We start from the raw sequence: 16,775 nt of genomic DNA, 5'->3' as shown, positions 1-16,775 counted from the left end.
GCCCTCTTGGGCGAGGTTTTGCTGCCACCTGGTGGCACTTTTGTTCAATGATGCCTTTGAGGATTCCTGTTTCTGCATCCTAGTTTTCTAAGCTGCCAGGAAGCACAATCAGAGGGCCAGTTCTCAGCAACACCCCTTGAGATTTATGTGTGTCTTTGGAGCTATTTGCGCGTTTGAGGATGGGAGCTGAAGTTGCAGGCTTGTGGGGGGGGGGGAGGGCAACACTCAGAAAGTTCCATCCAGCCGAGTTTCACTCTGAGTACCCTCCCTGAAATGAGCGGGCCAAAGCTGTTCATCTCTGCCCATGTGCTCTGATTAGAACCAAGAATGGAAACCAACCCTTTGCTGCCAGGCCCAGTCGTCAGTGACCATTAGCCACAAAAGCTGCAGGGGAGCCTCCATGTGCAAGAGCAGTCTACCCCAGAACATACAATTCTTAGGGACCAGCAATCCAGAAAGCCAACAGCAGAAGTTCTTGGAAAACAGTTCTTTAAATCTGGAGATGATACAAGGTGTTTTGCTTGCCTTCCAAATAAGAATGTTGGGATCCACTATCGTTTCCCCCTCTCTTTTCTTGTATTCCCTGCAGAGCAATGGGTCGAATCGGCGATCAGCCCGCGCTCGTCTCTGGCTCGCCTCCCCTGCGCCCGCCCATCAGTGTCAAGTCTGAACGGGCTTCCCCGACGGCCCCATGTGCCTCGACTGGCCCCCAGGCCTCTCAGTGCGCCCGCCCTTCGCTCGCTGATGTCCCCATGGACCTACACTCCCGAGACGACTACGTCAAGGCTTACCATTACTCTCTCCTCCTCTCCCGCCCTCTGGCAGACGAGCAGAGGCAGCCCGGCGTCCCCACACGTCGCCCACAACCTGCTATGGATGAGTGGCAGAGATAGTGGCATGCTCAGCGTCTTCACATGTATGGATGGAGCCAGGGAGGGAGCATCTGCCTGAATGTGGTTGTGTGAATGTGCGAGAGCAGACTTTCTGTGGCCTTGAGCGTTCACAGGGAGTTTTCCCCAAGGATTTGGGGGAGCAAATTATCCCAAATTTGGGGGAGCAGGCTAGTTTCTCACATGCACAAAATGAAAACAGTGCCAGTGGGTGGTTTAGCCAATGATATTCTACACAGAGTAGACCCATTGGCATTAATACAAATAAGTAATTCGTGTCATTTAATTGCAAGGGGTTTCAGCTAATATCCGTCTTCCTCAGAACAGATCCTCTGAAATGAATCAATATGCATAGCTGTAAACGTTTCCCTTTTTTAAAGGGAAATCCCCTTATTCCGAATAGGATTCCTCACAAGAAAAGGGAAAAGTTGACAGCTATGTGATATGGCTCACTTTGTTCTATTAATTGCAGGGGTCGACTCTGAGTAGGAAGTCATTGGATGAAACCCAGTGGATTTACTCTGAGTAGCCAGGACATTTTGCCTCTTATCTCAGCTCCAGCAAACGTTGGAAATGTGCTCCCCATTTTAAAATGAAAGCTGGGGATTTGGAGGTTACAGCTCATGGGGGGGGGGACGTCACTTCCCCTCCTTGCCCTCCCCTCGTGGGCACCTATAGGTAGGGCAATCTGGGAAAGCAACTGAAAGAAAAGATGGGATCGTTGTTTCCCCACTGCCTGTTTCATCTAAATCTCCAGAGATTTGGGAGGAAAGTCCCCCCTCAAAAAAAAGGGAGGATTGACAGCAGATTTCAGGATTTATAAAAGCAAATTATTTCACCCCGTTGTGTATAAATCACTTGCGGAATTACTGGCAGCAAGCTCTGGCGAGGTCCCCTGGCTTAGAAAAAGGGTTGAGAGGAAATCCACAAAGGGAAGGACTATCACTGGCAGCTAAATGGAACCTCACTGTGCAAGGGCAGTATACCTCAGAATACAATGGACGATGCCTTTGGTAAGTTTTCTTGTTTTTGAGATAAGAGGGAGAAGGCCAGGGAGCCAGGAGGGGAATCCTCGAACCAGGGCCAGTTTGCAACATGGCGAAGAGATTGCACCCATCCCAAAAGTAAATAAATAAATGACTGAACATGTAAATCTTGAACATTGCAGGTGTGTCCTGCATTGGAGTCCATGGATGTAGTAAATAAACAAATAAATGTCTTGTGCTGTGGGGAGAAACACAGGATAACCCCCACCCCAGATAATCACATGACGCAGCAGGCACACACTATTTGGATGGCAATTCCAGTCAACTTTGGGGGTGGGCAGACCCCTCAAATATTTTATGGGGGATTGTTGAAGGGACCTCGCCCCTAGGAGTTGGCTCCTGTGCACAGAAGACAAAATCAGAATTGAATATTACCTTAACAGCAACATGAGTTTCAACAGGGATAAATGTAAGGTTCTTCACTTAGGCTGGAAAAAAACCAGATGCACAATATAAAATGGGGGACAGGTGGCTTGCAAGTTGTATAAGGGAAAAGGATCGAGGGGTCTTGGTGGACCACCACCTTAACATGAGTCCACAGCGTGATGCAGCAGCAAAAAAAGCTAACGCCATTCTAGGCTGCATCCACAGAAGTCTAGCGTCCAGGTCAAGGGAAATCATAGTCCCACTCTGTTCTGCCTTGGTCAGGTCACACCTGGAGTTCAGTGTCCAGTTCTGGGCACCACAATTTAGGAAGGATGTTGACAAGCTGGAAGTTGTGCAGAGGAGGGAGACCAAGATGATGAAGGGGCTGGAAACCAAACCTGCTTTCAAAGGAAGCGATCAACACCAAAAATGCATTTATTGAATATCTTGTTGTAAACCTCTTTGAGGTTTATTTAAAACAATAAAGAGGTGTGTAAATGTTATGAAATCAATTCCACCCCCTAAGGAAAAAAAATGGCTAGAAGGGGAATGCTTTGGGGAGGAAATAAACCTGGGGTGCACGCCTGGAGAAATGACAAAGAGGAGAGGGAATTTGACCAGCCAATTGCCTTGAATAATAGCAGGATATCTCCTGTTTTCTAGAGAGGGTTTGCTGATTGCCATGCTATCATTAGCATATATGCAAATTGGGCCATTCCTAGACTGCACAATTCTTAGCTGGGGGTTGTTTGCGTGAAGTCTGGGTTTGCTATGGCAACCGGCGGGTTTTGAATAGAACCAAAGAGAGAGGTTCACAGTCAGGGTGTGTGTGTGTGTGTGTGTGTGTAGAAGAGGAACTGTGAGGTTGAAATCCTATTTGAAAAACAATTTCTGCATAAATGCACTACATCGAAGCTAAATCTTGCTATCAGTACTTCGTCTGTGGTTTTGTTTTTAATTTTAAATGATACCAAATCTGGAACATAAAAAGCTGGCTTCCATTCTGAGTCAGGCCATTGGTCCAGCTACCTTAGTATGGCCTGCTCTGACTGGCAGCATCTCCTTGGAGCTGTGGAAGGGACTCTTTCCGCAGGCCGGCCTGGAGTTTCAAAAGTGGATTTCCCCCTAAAGATTAGGAAGGACTTCCTGCCAGTGCGATCTGTTCCACAGTAGAATGGAAGGTGGGGAACTCTCTGCTACTGGATATTTTTTAACCAGAGGCTAAAGATTTCCTGAATCTGTGGTGGGTTGGACCCTTTGGGGATCCTCTAACCTTTCTTCTCCATTTCCAAATCTGATCCATTAAAACACCTACAATTAACCAGCAAACAGCCCTGATAGAATTTTTTTAATTATCATTTGTTTTGTTTTTGTTGCGGCTGAACTGAATGCAAAAGGAAAGTTGGCAGATTTGAGGGCTTTAAATATGATCAAACAATTTATATTGTCAACAAAAAAATGGGTGGAAGCCCTCTGGTGCCCTAACCACTGAATACAATTGACATTTTGTTTTTTAAAGAATATGTTGCTAGTCCACATTGTCAACATCTTAAGATAATGAACACAATGAGACGTTGCCACAGCAGCAAAAGAGCTCAAGTCTAATTAGAACCAGCCTGGCTAGAGTTTGGACTAGGACCTGGGAAGCCATAAATTGGCCATAAATTGGCTCTGTGGGTGACTTCTCAGCTGAGCCTCCATCGCAGGGGGGTTGTGAGGGTTAAATGGAGAGGGGGAGAATCCTGTACACACCACCTTCAGCTGTCTGGAAGAAAGGTGGGGAAGTCGTTGGCATCTTCCTGTCTCGAGAGACAATGGAGTGCCTCTGGGGATGAAGTCAAACAACTGTGTTCGCAGGACCATAGTGGCCGCCCCAGAGCGCAAGCCTGGGCTGGGGGTCTGGGGGTCCTGGGCTGCCCGATGACAAGACCCAAAGGAAAGCAGAGCAAGACGTTGGGCACCAGCTTGGGAGTTGCCAGAAGGAAAAGACACCCTCCCACTGCCTTAGGGACCCCAGTCTGGATTTGTGCAGGGTTTAATCCAGGGGTCAGCAAACTTTTTCAGCAGGGGGCAAGTCCACTGTCGCTCATACCTTGGGGGGGGGGCAAACTATATGGGGGGGGGGATGAACGATTTCCTATGCCCCACAAATAACCCAGAGATGCATTTTAAATAAAAGGACACATTCTAATGTAAAAACACGCTGAATCCCAAACCATCCGTGGGCTGGATTTAGAAGGTGATTGGGCCTGATCTGACCCCTGGGCCTTAGTTTGCCTAAAGGTAAAGGGACCCCTGACCATTAGGTCCAGTCGTGGCCGATTCTGGGGTGGCAGCAGTCATCTCGCTTTACTGGCCGAGGGAGCCGGCGTACAGCTTCCGGGTCATGTGGCCAGCAGGACTAAGCCGCTTCTGGCGAACCAGAGCAGCGCACGGAAACGCCGTTTACCTTCCCGCCAGAGCAGTACCTATTTATCTACGTGCACTTTGACGTGCTTTCGAACTACCCATGGTTTAATCCTTGGCCTTTGCTTCCCTGAAGAGATCCTACAAGGCAGTGGAGGTTTAGTATCAGAGTTTTCCTTCTCCTGGGTGGGCTCCCTTCCCAGATGGACGAGCCCCACCTGCCCCTCACTCTCCTCTATAGCACATGCAGAAAGCACCTTCTTGACCACTGGACTCCCTCTTGGCCTCGTCTGCTCCCTCCGTCTGAGCCTGGCTTCGCATGCAGGGAAGCCCCTGACTCACTGAGGGTTTGAGACCCATTGGCTCCCCTCACCCGATTTAGCCAGCCAATCGAAGCTGCTCCCAGGATTGTGGCCGCTGTCGCCTGCTGACGGCATCTGGAAGCCACAGGTGAGAGTTGGGTGCAGGTGGGGACCAAAGGTGGGGAAACGACCCCAGAAGGAGCACAATGTGTCGTCCCCCCCAGGGGTACTACCGTTCACCTAAAACCCCATACACCCTGGTTGGAAATAAGTGTTCTAATAAAATATGATTTCTTCAGGAGGAATTCCCTTTGAGACTTTCTAACCAAACTCAATGCAATATTTGGAGTGAATTAAGCCAGAATGAGCTTGGACCAATGTCCCTTTATCCCACTAGAGGTCGCTGATTTCATCCAGAAATCTGAATTGGCCAGTGAATGAGGGAGTTTTGGTTTGGATTACTAAATGATTTGAATATGTTAAGGCAGGTTGAGAGGTGAGGTGTCTTCTAGCCACCCATTGGGGGTAGGTGGGCTGCTTCTATGCAGATTTTAATGTCACCCCCCCCCTCTTTTCATCCATCAGCATATATTGATCCAACTCCTGCTGTTCTGAATTCAAATTTCCCCCCTCAGTAGAATCTAGATACCAGACTTTTCAAGTCTTTTTAATTTGCTGATTTCTCAACCTTCCCCTTTTATTTTAAGCAACTTTGTTTCATTTGATAGTAAATTTTATTGCCACAGGCTGTGTTATTGATCTTATAAAACCATAGAACTGCAGTTGGAAGGGACCCCTGGGGTCATCCAGTCCAGCCCCCTGCAATGCAGGAATTTCTGCTAAAGCATCCAGGACAGACGGCTGCCCAACCTCTGCTTGAACACTCCGTTTCCTTTTTCGGGATGGTATGGGGATGAGGGACCAACTCCCTTCTCTTGGGGGGGCCCAATTAGTGCCATTGCCTTCCGTTAAGAGTTTGGGTGTAATCCTTGACGCCTCCCTTTCCATGGAGGCGCAAGTTACAGCAACAGCCAAGGCGACATTTTTCCACCTTCGCCGCATCAAGCAGTTGGTCCCTTACCTTTCCCGCCCCGACCTGGCCACAGTGATCCATGCGACAGTCATCTCCAGGCTTGACTACTGCAATTTGCTCTATGCGGGGCTGCCCTTGAAGCTGTCCCAGAAACTCCAGCGGGTGCAGAATGCTGCAGCGAGGCTCCTCATGGGGTCTCTGCCATGGGAGCATATTCAACCAGTGCTTTTCAAGCTGCACTGGCTCCCGGTGGAGTACAGGGTCAGATTTAAGGTGCTGCTTTTGACCTTTAAAGCCCTTCACGGCCTAGGACCCTCGTACCTACGGGACCGCCTCTCCCGGTATGCCCCATGGAGAGCCTCAAGGTCCATAAATAACAACACCCTAGTGGTCCCGGGCCCTAAGGCAGTTAGATTGGCTTCAACCAGAGCTAGGGCCTTTTCAGCACTGGCCCCAACTTGGTGGAACGCTCTGTCTCCTGAGACCAGGGCCCTGCAGGATCTGATTTCTTTCCGCAGGGCCTGTAAGACAGAGTTGTTCCGCCTGGCCTTTGGCTTGGAGCCAATTTGATTTCCTCCCCCCATTTTCTTTTTTCTTTTCCTTCTCCTGCAATGAGGCTACATTTTAATATTTTAATGTTCCATTATTTTAATGTTGTATTTTATTTTTTGTTTTTAAGTTGTAATCATTCAACTTGTTTTTATTATTGCTTGTAAGCCGCTCTGAGCCCGGCCTTGGCTGGGGAGGGCGGGGTATAAATAAAAAATTATTATTATTATTATTATTATTATTATTATTATTATTCCAAGGAAGAAAAGTATCCTCCTGTCAAAAGGCTCTTGCTGTTGAAAGTTCTTCCTGATGCTGAGTCAGAATCGGCCTCTCTTGTTTTCTTATTTCATGGTAAACCTTAACTCTGATTGTATCTCTGTTGCATTTTTCGCAGGGGCACCTCATTGTACACACCTTAGAAACTGTGGAATAGCTCAGTCAGCAGAGCATGAGACCCTTCATCTCAACGCCATGGGTTTAAATAATAATAATAATAATAATAATAATAATAATAATAATTTTTATTTATACCCCACCCTCCCGGGTCAGAGCTGGGCTCAGGGCAGCTAACACCAGTAAAATCACAGTAAAAACATAATAGGGGGGGAACCAATTTAAAATACAGGTTAAAACGCAATTTAAAATACAGCCTCATTTTAATAGTAGCCCATTGATCAAAACCCTAAGGGAAGGGAAACATAAGGGTCAGACTGAGTCCAATCCAAAGGCCAGGCGGAACAGCTCTGTCTTGCAGGCCCTGCGGAAAGATGTCAAGTCCCACAGGGCCCTAGTCTCTTGGGACAGAGTGTTTCACCAAGTTGGGGCCAGTACTGAAAAGGCCCTGGCCCTAGCTGAGACCAACCTTGCAACTTGGGACCTCCAAAGTGTTGCTATTTGTGGACCTTAAGGTCCTCCGCGGGGCAGACCAGGAGAGGCAGTCCCGTAGGTTTGAGCCCCACATTGGGCAAAAAGATTCATGCTCCCTTCCAACTCTGTGATTCAGTTATTCTGCTGTTCAGTGCTCTATAGATCATTGAAGCAAATAACACAAGACTTAAAAACTTTGCAACTGTGGGATCACATTTTCCTAAGAATCAAGTTTCTTCTTGTTGTTGTGACTTGGGGCAGCTTTGCAATGTAACAATAACCCATTAGAACACAGGAGAAGATAATGCAGGTTTACTTGGGGTCTTACTTCCGAGGAAGGCTGCAGGGGGTTGGACTAGATGACCCTTGGGGCCCCCCTTCCAAGTCTGTGGTTCTATGATTTTATGATTCATAAAGGATGGGGGACCCCTGGCTTACTAGCAGGACATGCGAAAAGGATGTGACAAGAAGGAGGTGAGCCCAGCACACAGGGTCATGCAGAGGTGCGACAGCATCCCGTCTGCACCTGGAGTAACTTGAATGTCCCAGTTTAGCTCAGCCGAGACATTTAATCCCTGTAAGGAAACTGCCTGTTGGTGGGACGAGACGGTGCAGAGACTCAAACAGGGGTGCAACCAGCAAGCTCCTCCGGGGGCAAGCAAGTCAACTCCCTTTCTGTGGTGGCTGCAGAAGAAGACGCCAGTTTGCATCTCACACCAATCTGGGAGGGGGAGACAGAATCGGGATTCATGATGATCTCAGAAGATTGGCGAACTGGGCCCAAGCTAGCAAAACGAATTTCAGTAGGAGCAAATGTCAGGTTCTGCGCTTAGGCAGGAAGAACCAGATGCACAAATATGGGATGGGGGACACCTGGTTTGCTAGCAGCGCATGTGAAAAGGACCGAGAGGTCTTGGTGGACCACCAGCTGAACATGAGTCCACAGGGTGATGCAGCAGCAACAAAGGCAAATGCTATTCGAGGCTGCATCAACAGAAGTCAAGTGTCATGGTCAAGGGAAATAATGTTCCCACTCTATTCTGCCTTGGTCAGACCACATCTTGAATACTGTGACCAATTCTGGGCACCACAATTGAAGAAGGATGTTGACAAGCTGGAAGGTGGGTAGAGGAGAGAGACCAAGATGATCAAGGGTCTGGAAACCAAGCCTGATGAGGAGTGGTTGAAGGAGCTGGGGATGTTTAGCCTGGGAAAGAGACTGAGAGGAGATAGGATTTAGAGATCCAAATATATTAAGGGCTGTCCCATGGAAGAGGGAGCATGCTTTTTTTCTTCTGCTCTGGAGGGTAGGTCTTGAACCCATGGCTTCAAGTCACAAGAACTGACTAAACATCAGGAAAACCTTTCTGAAGCAAGTGTTGTTAGACAGTAGAATGGTCTCCCTCCTTGGAGATTTTTAAGCAGAGGTTAAAACCTAGTCCTAACCCCTGGTGCAGGGTTTGGGACTAGATGACCCCTGAGGGTCCCTTCCAGCTCTACAATTCTATGATTCTATTATGCTAAACCCTCTTCCTTGGGACTAAGCAATTGATGTCAGTTGCTGATAACCAGCTAATGCTACTAGGAAGTAAGACTTGTGGAATCCAGTGGCCCTTACTCCCCAGTAAGCTGAGTCAGGATTTGCAGCCCCAAAGTCCACCCACTGAAACCAGTGTTCCTTAATAGATTTCCAGTGGGTCGACTCTTGAGTAGGACCAACGTTGGCAAATTCGGGGGGGGGGATCCTTCAAAAAGCAGCCATGCCTAGGATTACACTGCATGTCTTTTTATTTTCTTATCATTCTTATTCTTTTTATTGCCATTTATTTGTATACTGCTCTCCATCCGTAGGTCTCAAGGCGGATTTGCAGTTCTCAGAAGCTTGGATAAATTAACTTTAATTAATAGAGGCAAGGAGATAGTCCTGTGGCTTCCTCGCCGCTGCCGCTTTCGGCATATTTTAACCTTTTAAAGTAAATAAAAATACGTATCCTGGAATATCGTAATTGAAAGAATAAGTATGTGTACCCCAACCTCTATAGCTGCCCTATCGCTTATTTAGCATGCTCTGCTTTCACTTCATGCTGATCTATGGCCATAATAAATATTTTGATTTGATTTTTTAAAAAATAAAAAATAAAAAAGCTCGTATTTTCCTTTCCCAGGGATTTCCCCTCCGTGGATCCACATGCCTACAGTGGTGTGTGTGTGTAAAATAAATCTTTAAAAATAAAATAAAATTGAGCAGCCTATCCAACGATGAGGGCGTGAGGACGTCATGCCTTTGCGTGGTAAAATATGAAGAAGCCCCCCTCTCTTCTCCTTAAAAAAAAGGCGGGGGAGATTTCTGCAATTGTAAAATGTATTTATTGAGGGGCTGGGGAGGGTGGGAACTTGATGAGGCAACACCAAATACCCCTTTTCTCAATTTCGCAGAGACTACAGCCATATATATGTATTCCTCTTTTTTTATGTAGCAACAACACCCGGCTCAGGCGTCGCTAACCCCACGTAACTCCTCCTCCCTCCATCGTATCTCCCAGAATTGCTCGCCTCTCTCACTTCAGAGGCTTTCCCGGATCTAGACCCTGCGCCTCTTTGCGGTGAGGCATCCTTGCTAAGCGGGGGGAGATTCGCAGAGAAGCAGTATCTTTCTCCAGAAAGCATCCAGAAAGCATGTTTTTTCTCTTGGCTCAAAAGTGGTACCCAAGTTGAAAGGATGCGGCTGAATCGGATGGCTCAGGGAGGGATACCCGGAATTATTACACAACATGCGCGCTCCTTTAAGCGTTTGATGGCTGGAGAACTGGGCTCTAGGATATCTGGCTATCATCATCATCATCATCATTTCTTTCCAGCGACCACCTCAGGAAAAGATGTGTGCGTTTTGTGGGTGCGCGCGTACATTTCAATTTTTTAAAAAAATGAGTGGCGCTGCCTCCCTCGCTTCTTTTAACCTTTCGAGGCTTCCCCCTCCCTCGAAGTTTTTGAACTTGAAACTTCTCCAGGACCCTCTGACGCCCCCCCCCCAATCCACGCCTCGTCTCCTGCTGTGCTTCTCTTCCGAATGAATCCGTAGCGCTGAGCGCCTCGTATATTTTTCCTGAGTTGTTGCTCTCCAGTACCCTCTGACGCCCCCCCCAAGCCTTCTCTCTTGCAGGGCGGGGAAGGTTTTAAGGAGTCCTGATTGGTGAGGTGCGCGCCCCCACCCCTCTCTTTTCGGGAGCGTGGGAGGGAGCTCCCGGATGGAAAAATATATATATTCCTAAACCCCCGCCTCTTTTCAGTCCATGCAGCGTTCAGGAGTACAATTGGGTTCTTTTCAAACTGCAGACAATGCCCTCTTGGGGAGGGTCTTTATTTGGGGGGGAAGAGTTCTCTGTTTGGTTTGCAAGACACGTTGGAAGGTGGTTTGGGAAAGGGGGGCAGAAAAGCCCCCGCTCAGTCCAGCCTCAACTCTCCCCCCCCCCCCAATTTCCTCACGCCTTGGATCTGTGAGAAAATTTGTCTGGACTTGGAAAGGGGAGAAAGGAGGGGGGGATAACCCGTCTCTCACACCCACCACCCACTCTCCTCCTTTTGCAGCCCAGCCAAGCAAAAGGAAACTACGATATATATATAATTTGGGGGGGGGGAAAGAATACTTTGCAAAGCATGAAGCGCTCTGATGAAGTTTTGGTGTGTGGTTTTTGGGCGGGGGAGGGAGGCTCTCCCCCCCCCCCCATTGCAAAAGAGGCTGGAATTTCTTAGCTCCTTCGCAATCCCCCTCCTCACCATTCCCATCCTCAAGAAGGTTGGAATATTTGCACTTCTCTTCCTACCCCCCCTAAAAAAAATATGCTTGGCTTTGCAAGCAGACCGAAGGAAGAGGCGCGCCCGTGAAAGCGACCAAGTAAGTGCTGGAATTTATTTACTTTTTACTCTGGATTTTTTGGGGGGGCGGGGGAGCGAGGGGAGATAACCTGGGATGGAGGGGAGCAAAGAAAAAAATGGAGCGTGTAATGGGAAGTGCTGAGGGTCCCGATCCAGCTCAAGTTCAAGCCCTTTGGAGACCGCGCCAAAAACCCAAATTAAACTATTGCTCTAGGAGAGAAAGAAGCGTGAGGTTTCGGTCCTATGCACACTTTACCCGGGAGTAAATCCTGCTGCGCTCAGATGGGGCGGCTTTTTCTTGAAACAAACCTAGCCAGAAGACGTAAAACCTGAACAGTATTTTCCCACTGGCCTAAGAAGCAGACACGTGTCAGGTGTGGCTGTTAAATGACCCCCGTCGCTTTTCCCCTCTGGTCTTTCTTCTGAGTAGACCCGCAGAAAGGGTTCGAGTGAGCTAGATCGACTCTCACGCAGCGACACACAGCTTCTCCCTCTGTGTTAGGGGAAGCCAGAGGAGACAATATACCATTTTTAATTAATTTTTAAAATTAAAAATATGCATCGTGGCATCAAGTACCGCTTTGGAAGCACTCATATTTTATTTTCTGCAGCCCAGATTTCTATGGATTGGTTTTGCAGCTGGGCAGCCAGTTACTATTAAAATCCCCAAGCGTCCCGTGCATTTGAATTCCCGCTGTTTCCAAGCCCCCTCCCACAGAAAAAACACGTGTTTGTGTGTGCACACGCGCGCGCACCTCCAGCTCAGAAAACACACCATGCGCATCTGAGGAAGTGGACTCTCTCTCTACTCCACAAAGTGTATATAGCCCATAATTAAATGGGTTAAAGTCTGAGGATGCCCGCAAGTCAGACTCTGGCGCTGACGCATCAACAGGCATCAATTTCCTTCCTTTTCTTTTTATTTTTAATTTCCAATTTTTTTAAATTAATTTTCACAAAAATATAAACAGACAAAAAAAATCCTTCCTCTTCTTTGTAAATTTATTTTCAAAAACAATTCCGACTTTTCAGACGCAATGTGTCAAAATGCAAAACCATAACAACTGTATTTATGACGAAATCTGCGGGAACTTTAGCCAACGTTTGGTTTTCGAATCCTGCTTTGTAAGCAGCCCTCTCCCCGCCCCGCTTCATTTGACGGTGGTCGCAGAGGACCTGACTACAAATAATCAAAGTTAAAAAACCATTATTTCTGATGAATGGCAAAATTATTAATTTTTTAAAAAAAAATATTTTAAAAGCTTCTTCCAGCTTTTCCAAACTAGTTGGCTGATGATTTAAAGCACTGGAGTGGGGGGGGGGTGAGAGAATAGATTGGATCATTCCTGGAAGCTTTCATGAAACTCGCCGCCCCCCCGCCCCCCCCTCACTCTCTTGTTTGAGCATAGAAATGCTGCTTCAATTCTTATGGAAATTCAGAATGAGCCCCATGCTGTTGAACTTGACGTCGTCTGTGCTGGTTATTAATGCGCTCTCTCTCTCTCTCTCTCTTCGCCTTTCGGGGACTGGGCTGGCGGGCGGGCGGGTGGGGGGCGCGGAGTCTGTTTGTGCGTGAGAAAATGATTTAAAAACGGCCGCCAAGTTACTAGGCCTACAAAAGGTGAGATGGAGGTGGAGGGGGGGGAGAGAGGAAAGGCCAACTTACGAAATCCACCACCTTTGCAGGAAATCCTAGTAAAGGGGGTTATTTTTATTTTATTTTATTTATTTATTTTTATTATTTTATTTTTCATTTTGTGTTTGTTTGTTTGTTTGTTTATTATTTTGTTTATTTCTATTTTGTTTCATTTCTATTTTTTCCCCTTCCTCCCCTCCTTTCTGCTCCCGGCCCACAAACCTTTGATGTTAAACGTTCCTTCCGCTAAAAAGAAAAAGGAAATGTAAAAATATATTAAGCAAAAAAAAAAAAAAAAAGGCTGTTTACTCCCTTTATATCGATTTTATATCTTTTTTCTCCCCTTCCTCCCAGCCACTGGTATAGGGAGGGATCTCCTCCGCCTGAGAAGCAGCGATCCTATAGGCACCCTTCCCTGGGAGCCAGCCCTATTGGATCCAACGGGGCTTCCTTCAGAGTAGACGGGCTCAGGGTTGTGCTGCTCAGAAATACCGGTACTTCAGATTTTAGATTCCTCCTTATTTCTTTTCCAACCATCGGTGGTGGCAAAGATAGATAGATGTTAGATAGATAGATAGATAGATGATAGATAGATAGATAGATAGATAGATAGATAGATAGATAGATAGATAGATTGTATTAAGTCTCTAAAGATATTTCAAACCACTTAACATCTTACGCAGGTTTTTTATATACATACAAAACTTCTTGACTTCCCACCCCTCCTTTCCTGATGTTTACTTTTTTATTAATAATACTAATAAATAAATTGAATAACTCGTGGGACTAAAACGCCAACAATAATAACAATAAAAAATATATTACAAAAAATGTTATTACCGTAAATATTACGGTCGATTTTACTCTCTCAAAGGGGTTCCCGCCCATTTAGAAATATTTCCCCAACCCCTGATTCATCTTGAAAAGTCAGAAATAAAACTACATACACACTTTGCAAATCACTCAAGGCTGCTAGCTTCTTTGTCTTTGACACCTATTTTATTACTACTACGCGATCTCTCGTAGCTGAGTAAGACTGTCTTCCATAAACACGGTTTTAACAATGAGTCCGTAAGTGACTGTGGAGGCCAATTCTGGATCCACACGTCCTTCCACAGTGGGGACATTGGTCTCCAGGCGGGAGTTGATCACTGTGTGGATTTGCCAAGCGTGCCTTTCTCTAAGCACGTTTCTCCCTTGCGTCCTGAGTTCGAGTGTCTCCAAAGCCCAGGACACCTTTGGTAAAGGCTGTTCTCCAATTACAGCGCTCGCAGACCAGTGTTTCCCAGTTGTCTGTGTTTATACTACATTTTTTTTAGATTTGCCATGAGACAGTCTTTAAACCTCTTTTACAAACCCAGCCAGATGGGTGCGGTATAAATAATACAATTATTCTTATTATTAAGGCTGGAATTCTAGCTCTGCTTATTTGGGAATAAGCCCCCAAGTAATTCCATAGGCCTTACTTCTGCGTAGATGCGGTTAGGTGTACACCGTTTAACTTTTATTAAATTGTTTTGTTATCAGTATTCAGGACTGCTATGCCTTGTCTCCTGCTAAGTCCTATTCAGAGTAGACTCATCGGAATGAATGGATCTCAGCAAGTGATGCCCTTTAATTGCAATAGGTCTACTCTAACGTTGACCACAACCCAACAGAGATGAAATAAGTGTTTAATGGATGCCTACATGTAATAATATCAGAATAGTACCATCTATGGCTTAAAGATATACGTATGTATGAACAAAAAACACACCCAATAATAATTAAGTCACAGTTTGCAAACTTGTAATGCCCAGTCAGATGGGCGGGATACAAATAATATCACCATCATCATTACTACTAGTAGTAGTAGTACTGTATCGAAACCTTCGAATAGCCCCGTTTCTAAGGGTTTAAAAAACCCACTCTCAATGCGGTTTTAGAAAGAAAACCACAGCCATAAACTCATTTAGAAAAACTAACCATTTTTCTCAAAGCACTAAAATGCGTTGCATAATTGTGGCCAAACCAGAGATAGAAATTACGAACAACTCTGCAGGAAACTGCTGTTGTTGGGGTTTTTTTGGAGGGGGGGTGCAGATATTTCCTTCTCCTTCTTCCAAATGGTTGGTCCCATCTCAGGGGGTGTGCCAAAGGGGGTGTCGTCCTGTGTTTCCCTGGCTGGGGTCTCACCTCCCCCCACCCCGTCTCCTCTCTTTCGCCAGGGGGGCCATCCTGAGCCTCTTACACAGGAGTAAGCCCTATGGGGCTTCGCCTCCTAGCCAAGATGCGCAGAGTGGGGTTGCAACCCGTTTCGGAGACGAGTCCCTGTTATGAACGTGAATATCGCAGGCATTTTATCCAGTTTCCCTGTTTAGGTTAGATTGTCATTTGCGGGGGGCGTTGGTTGGTTGTGTTTTGTCCTTGGAAAGCAATATCTTTATTGAAAGATAAGAAATAAGCCTACAGAGAAATTATTGAGCATAATATGTTCATATCTTGCTATTTTATTTTTTTAGTTTCTTTTGTTTTGGGGCGAGTGACAAACCCACCCAACCCATCTCCAGACGACCATCTAGTCCATCACATTGATTTTGTATTCTTATTAGGAAGGGGGCTGGGGAGAAGCAGAATTATTCCTCGAAGTTTTGCATACCAATCTATTTCTTCATCCATAGGATTAAATTCCATGGGGTGGAGGTCCCTTTTGAGAGGGCTTCCCCCTCCCCAATTGATGGGCTTTGCCACATCTTGTGATAGATTATGCGAGGTGGACCCCCCAATATTTTATTCAAGTTGGCACCCCCATATCTATCTATCAGTGACTCATTTTACCAGGTGCCAGCCATTAAAGAAAAACCAACTCCCCGCCTCCTAGCACACATACTTCGGATACAGGATGCAACCCCGACCGTTTTACCTGAGAGTAAGCCCACAGGATTTCTCAGGATTTGCTTCTGAGTAGACCATGGTTAGGGTCGCGCTGTGACCCATTCAGGATCAGCAGGGGAGGGAAGCAAATGTGAATTAATAACTGGTTTGGGGTTTATTTGCCTTTGATTTTAATGTTCTAGTTTTAGGTCTGCAAAACCTTGTTGCTGCTAAGGCTGCGATCCTAGAAAGCATTTACTGAAGAGTAAGTCCCTTTCAGTGGTACTGATGAATGGAGAGCGGCATATATACACTGAGAGAGAGTGAGTGAGTGAGTTAGTTTTCAGGATCTCCAGAAATTAACAAACTGCATCGTTAAGTTTCTTGGGAATCAAGTCTTACTGAATTCAGTGGGTCTTACTTCTAAGTAAGCATGAATAAGACTGGACTGTGTGGCTAACCTTTACACAGACACCTGTTAACGCACATTTTATTCATTTTTATTTATAAGTCTCATCTAAGACTGTCTATTTCTCTCCATCAGCCATTGAATTCAATGGGTCTTGACTTCTGAAGTGATCACATTTCTTGAATCTCTAGGCATCTATTAATATATACTTTATCTTATTGATAAGGATATTTTAAAAAGGAGGAGAGTCCTATCTCTCTGTCAGTCATTGGACTCTATGGGACTTCTGACTATGTGATGAAGCCAGAGGCATCTGTTGAGAGTATCCTATCTATGTGCCGGCCAATCAATCAATCAATCACCTTTTTGAACATCTTTTGTATGTCTGAAATTCTCTAAAATGTCCTGGATAGGCATATTCTCTGACTGTGGATTTGAAATGATTTATTAAATTTTTTTAAAAGCTACCTTGGATCAGGATCTCTGCCTTGTGTGCTCCAACACCTGGCAAATTTCACATGGGTTTTTTTAAGAATCAGATT

At 46.0% G+C, this 16,775-nt stretch overlaps 1 protein-coding gene and 1 long non-coding RNA gene across 4 annotated transcripts in view; one reads left to right on the top strand and one right to left on the bottom strand.

Annotated features, from left to right (window-relative positions):
• MEF2B (myocyte enhancer factor 2B) overlaps window positions 1-2,043 on the top strand; it is a 41,785-nt gene extending 39,742 nt beyond the window's left edge. For all 3 annotated transcript variants that reach the window (XM_082206574.1, XM_082206572.1, XM_082206573.1), the window contains one exon: window positions 590-2,043. In XM_082206574.1, the coding sequence (XP_082062700.1) occupies window positions 590-951 (362 nt within the window). In that variant the 3' untranslated portion in view covers window positions 952-2,043. The remainder of the gene's footprint in view (window positions 1-589) is intronic.
• The window catches only part of LOC309523097, a 51,869-nt gene that overhangs the window by 18,633 nt on the left and 16,461 nt on the right, over window positions 1-16,775 (bottom strand). The gene's annotated exons all lie outside the window — the stretch shown is intronic.

The sequence above is a fragment of the Podarcis vaucheri genome (genome assembly GCF_965113315.1).
Source record: "Podarcis vaucheri genome assembly, chromosome: 18".
NCBI lineage: Eukaryota > Metazoa > Chordata > Lepidosauria > Squamata > Lacertidae > Podarcis > Podarcis vaucheri.
Note: the sequence above shows the minus strand (reverse complement) of the source record. Positions and strands in the feature narration are given on the sequence as shown.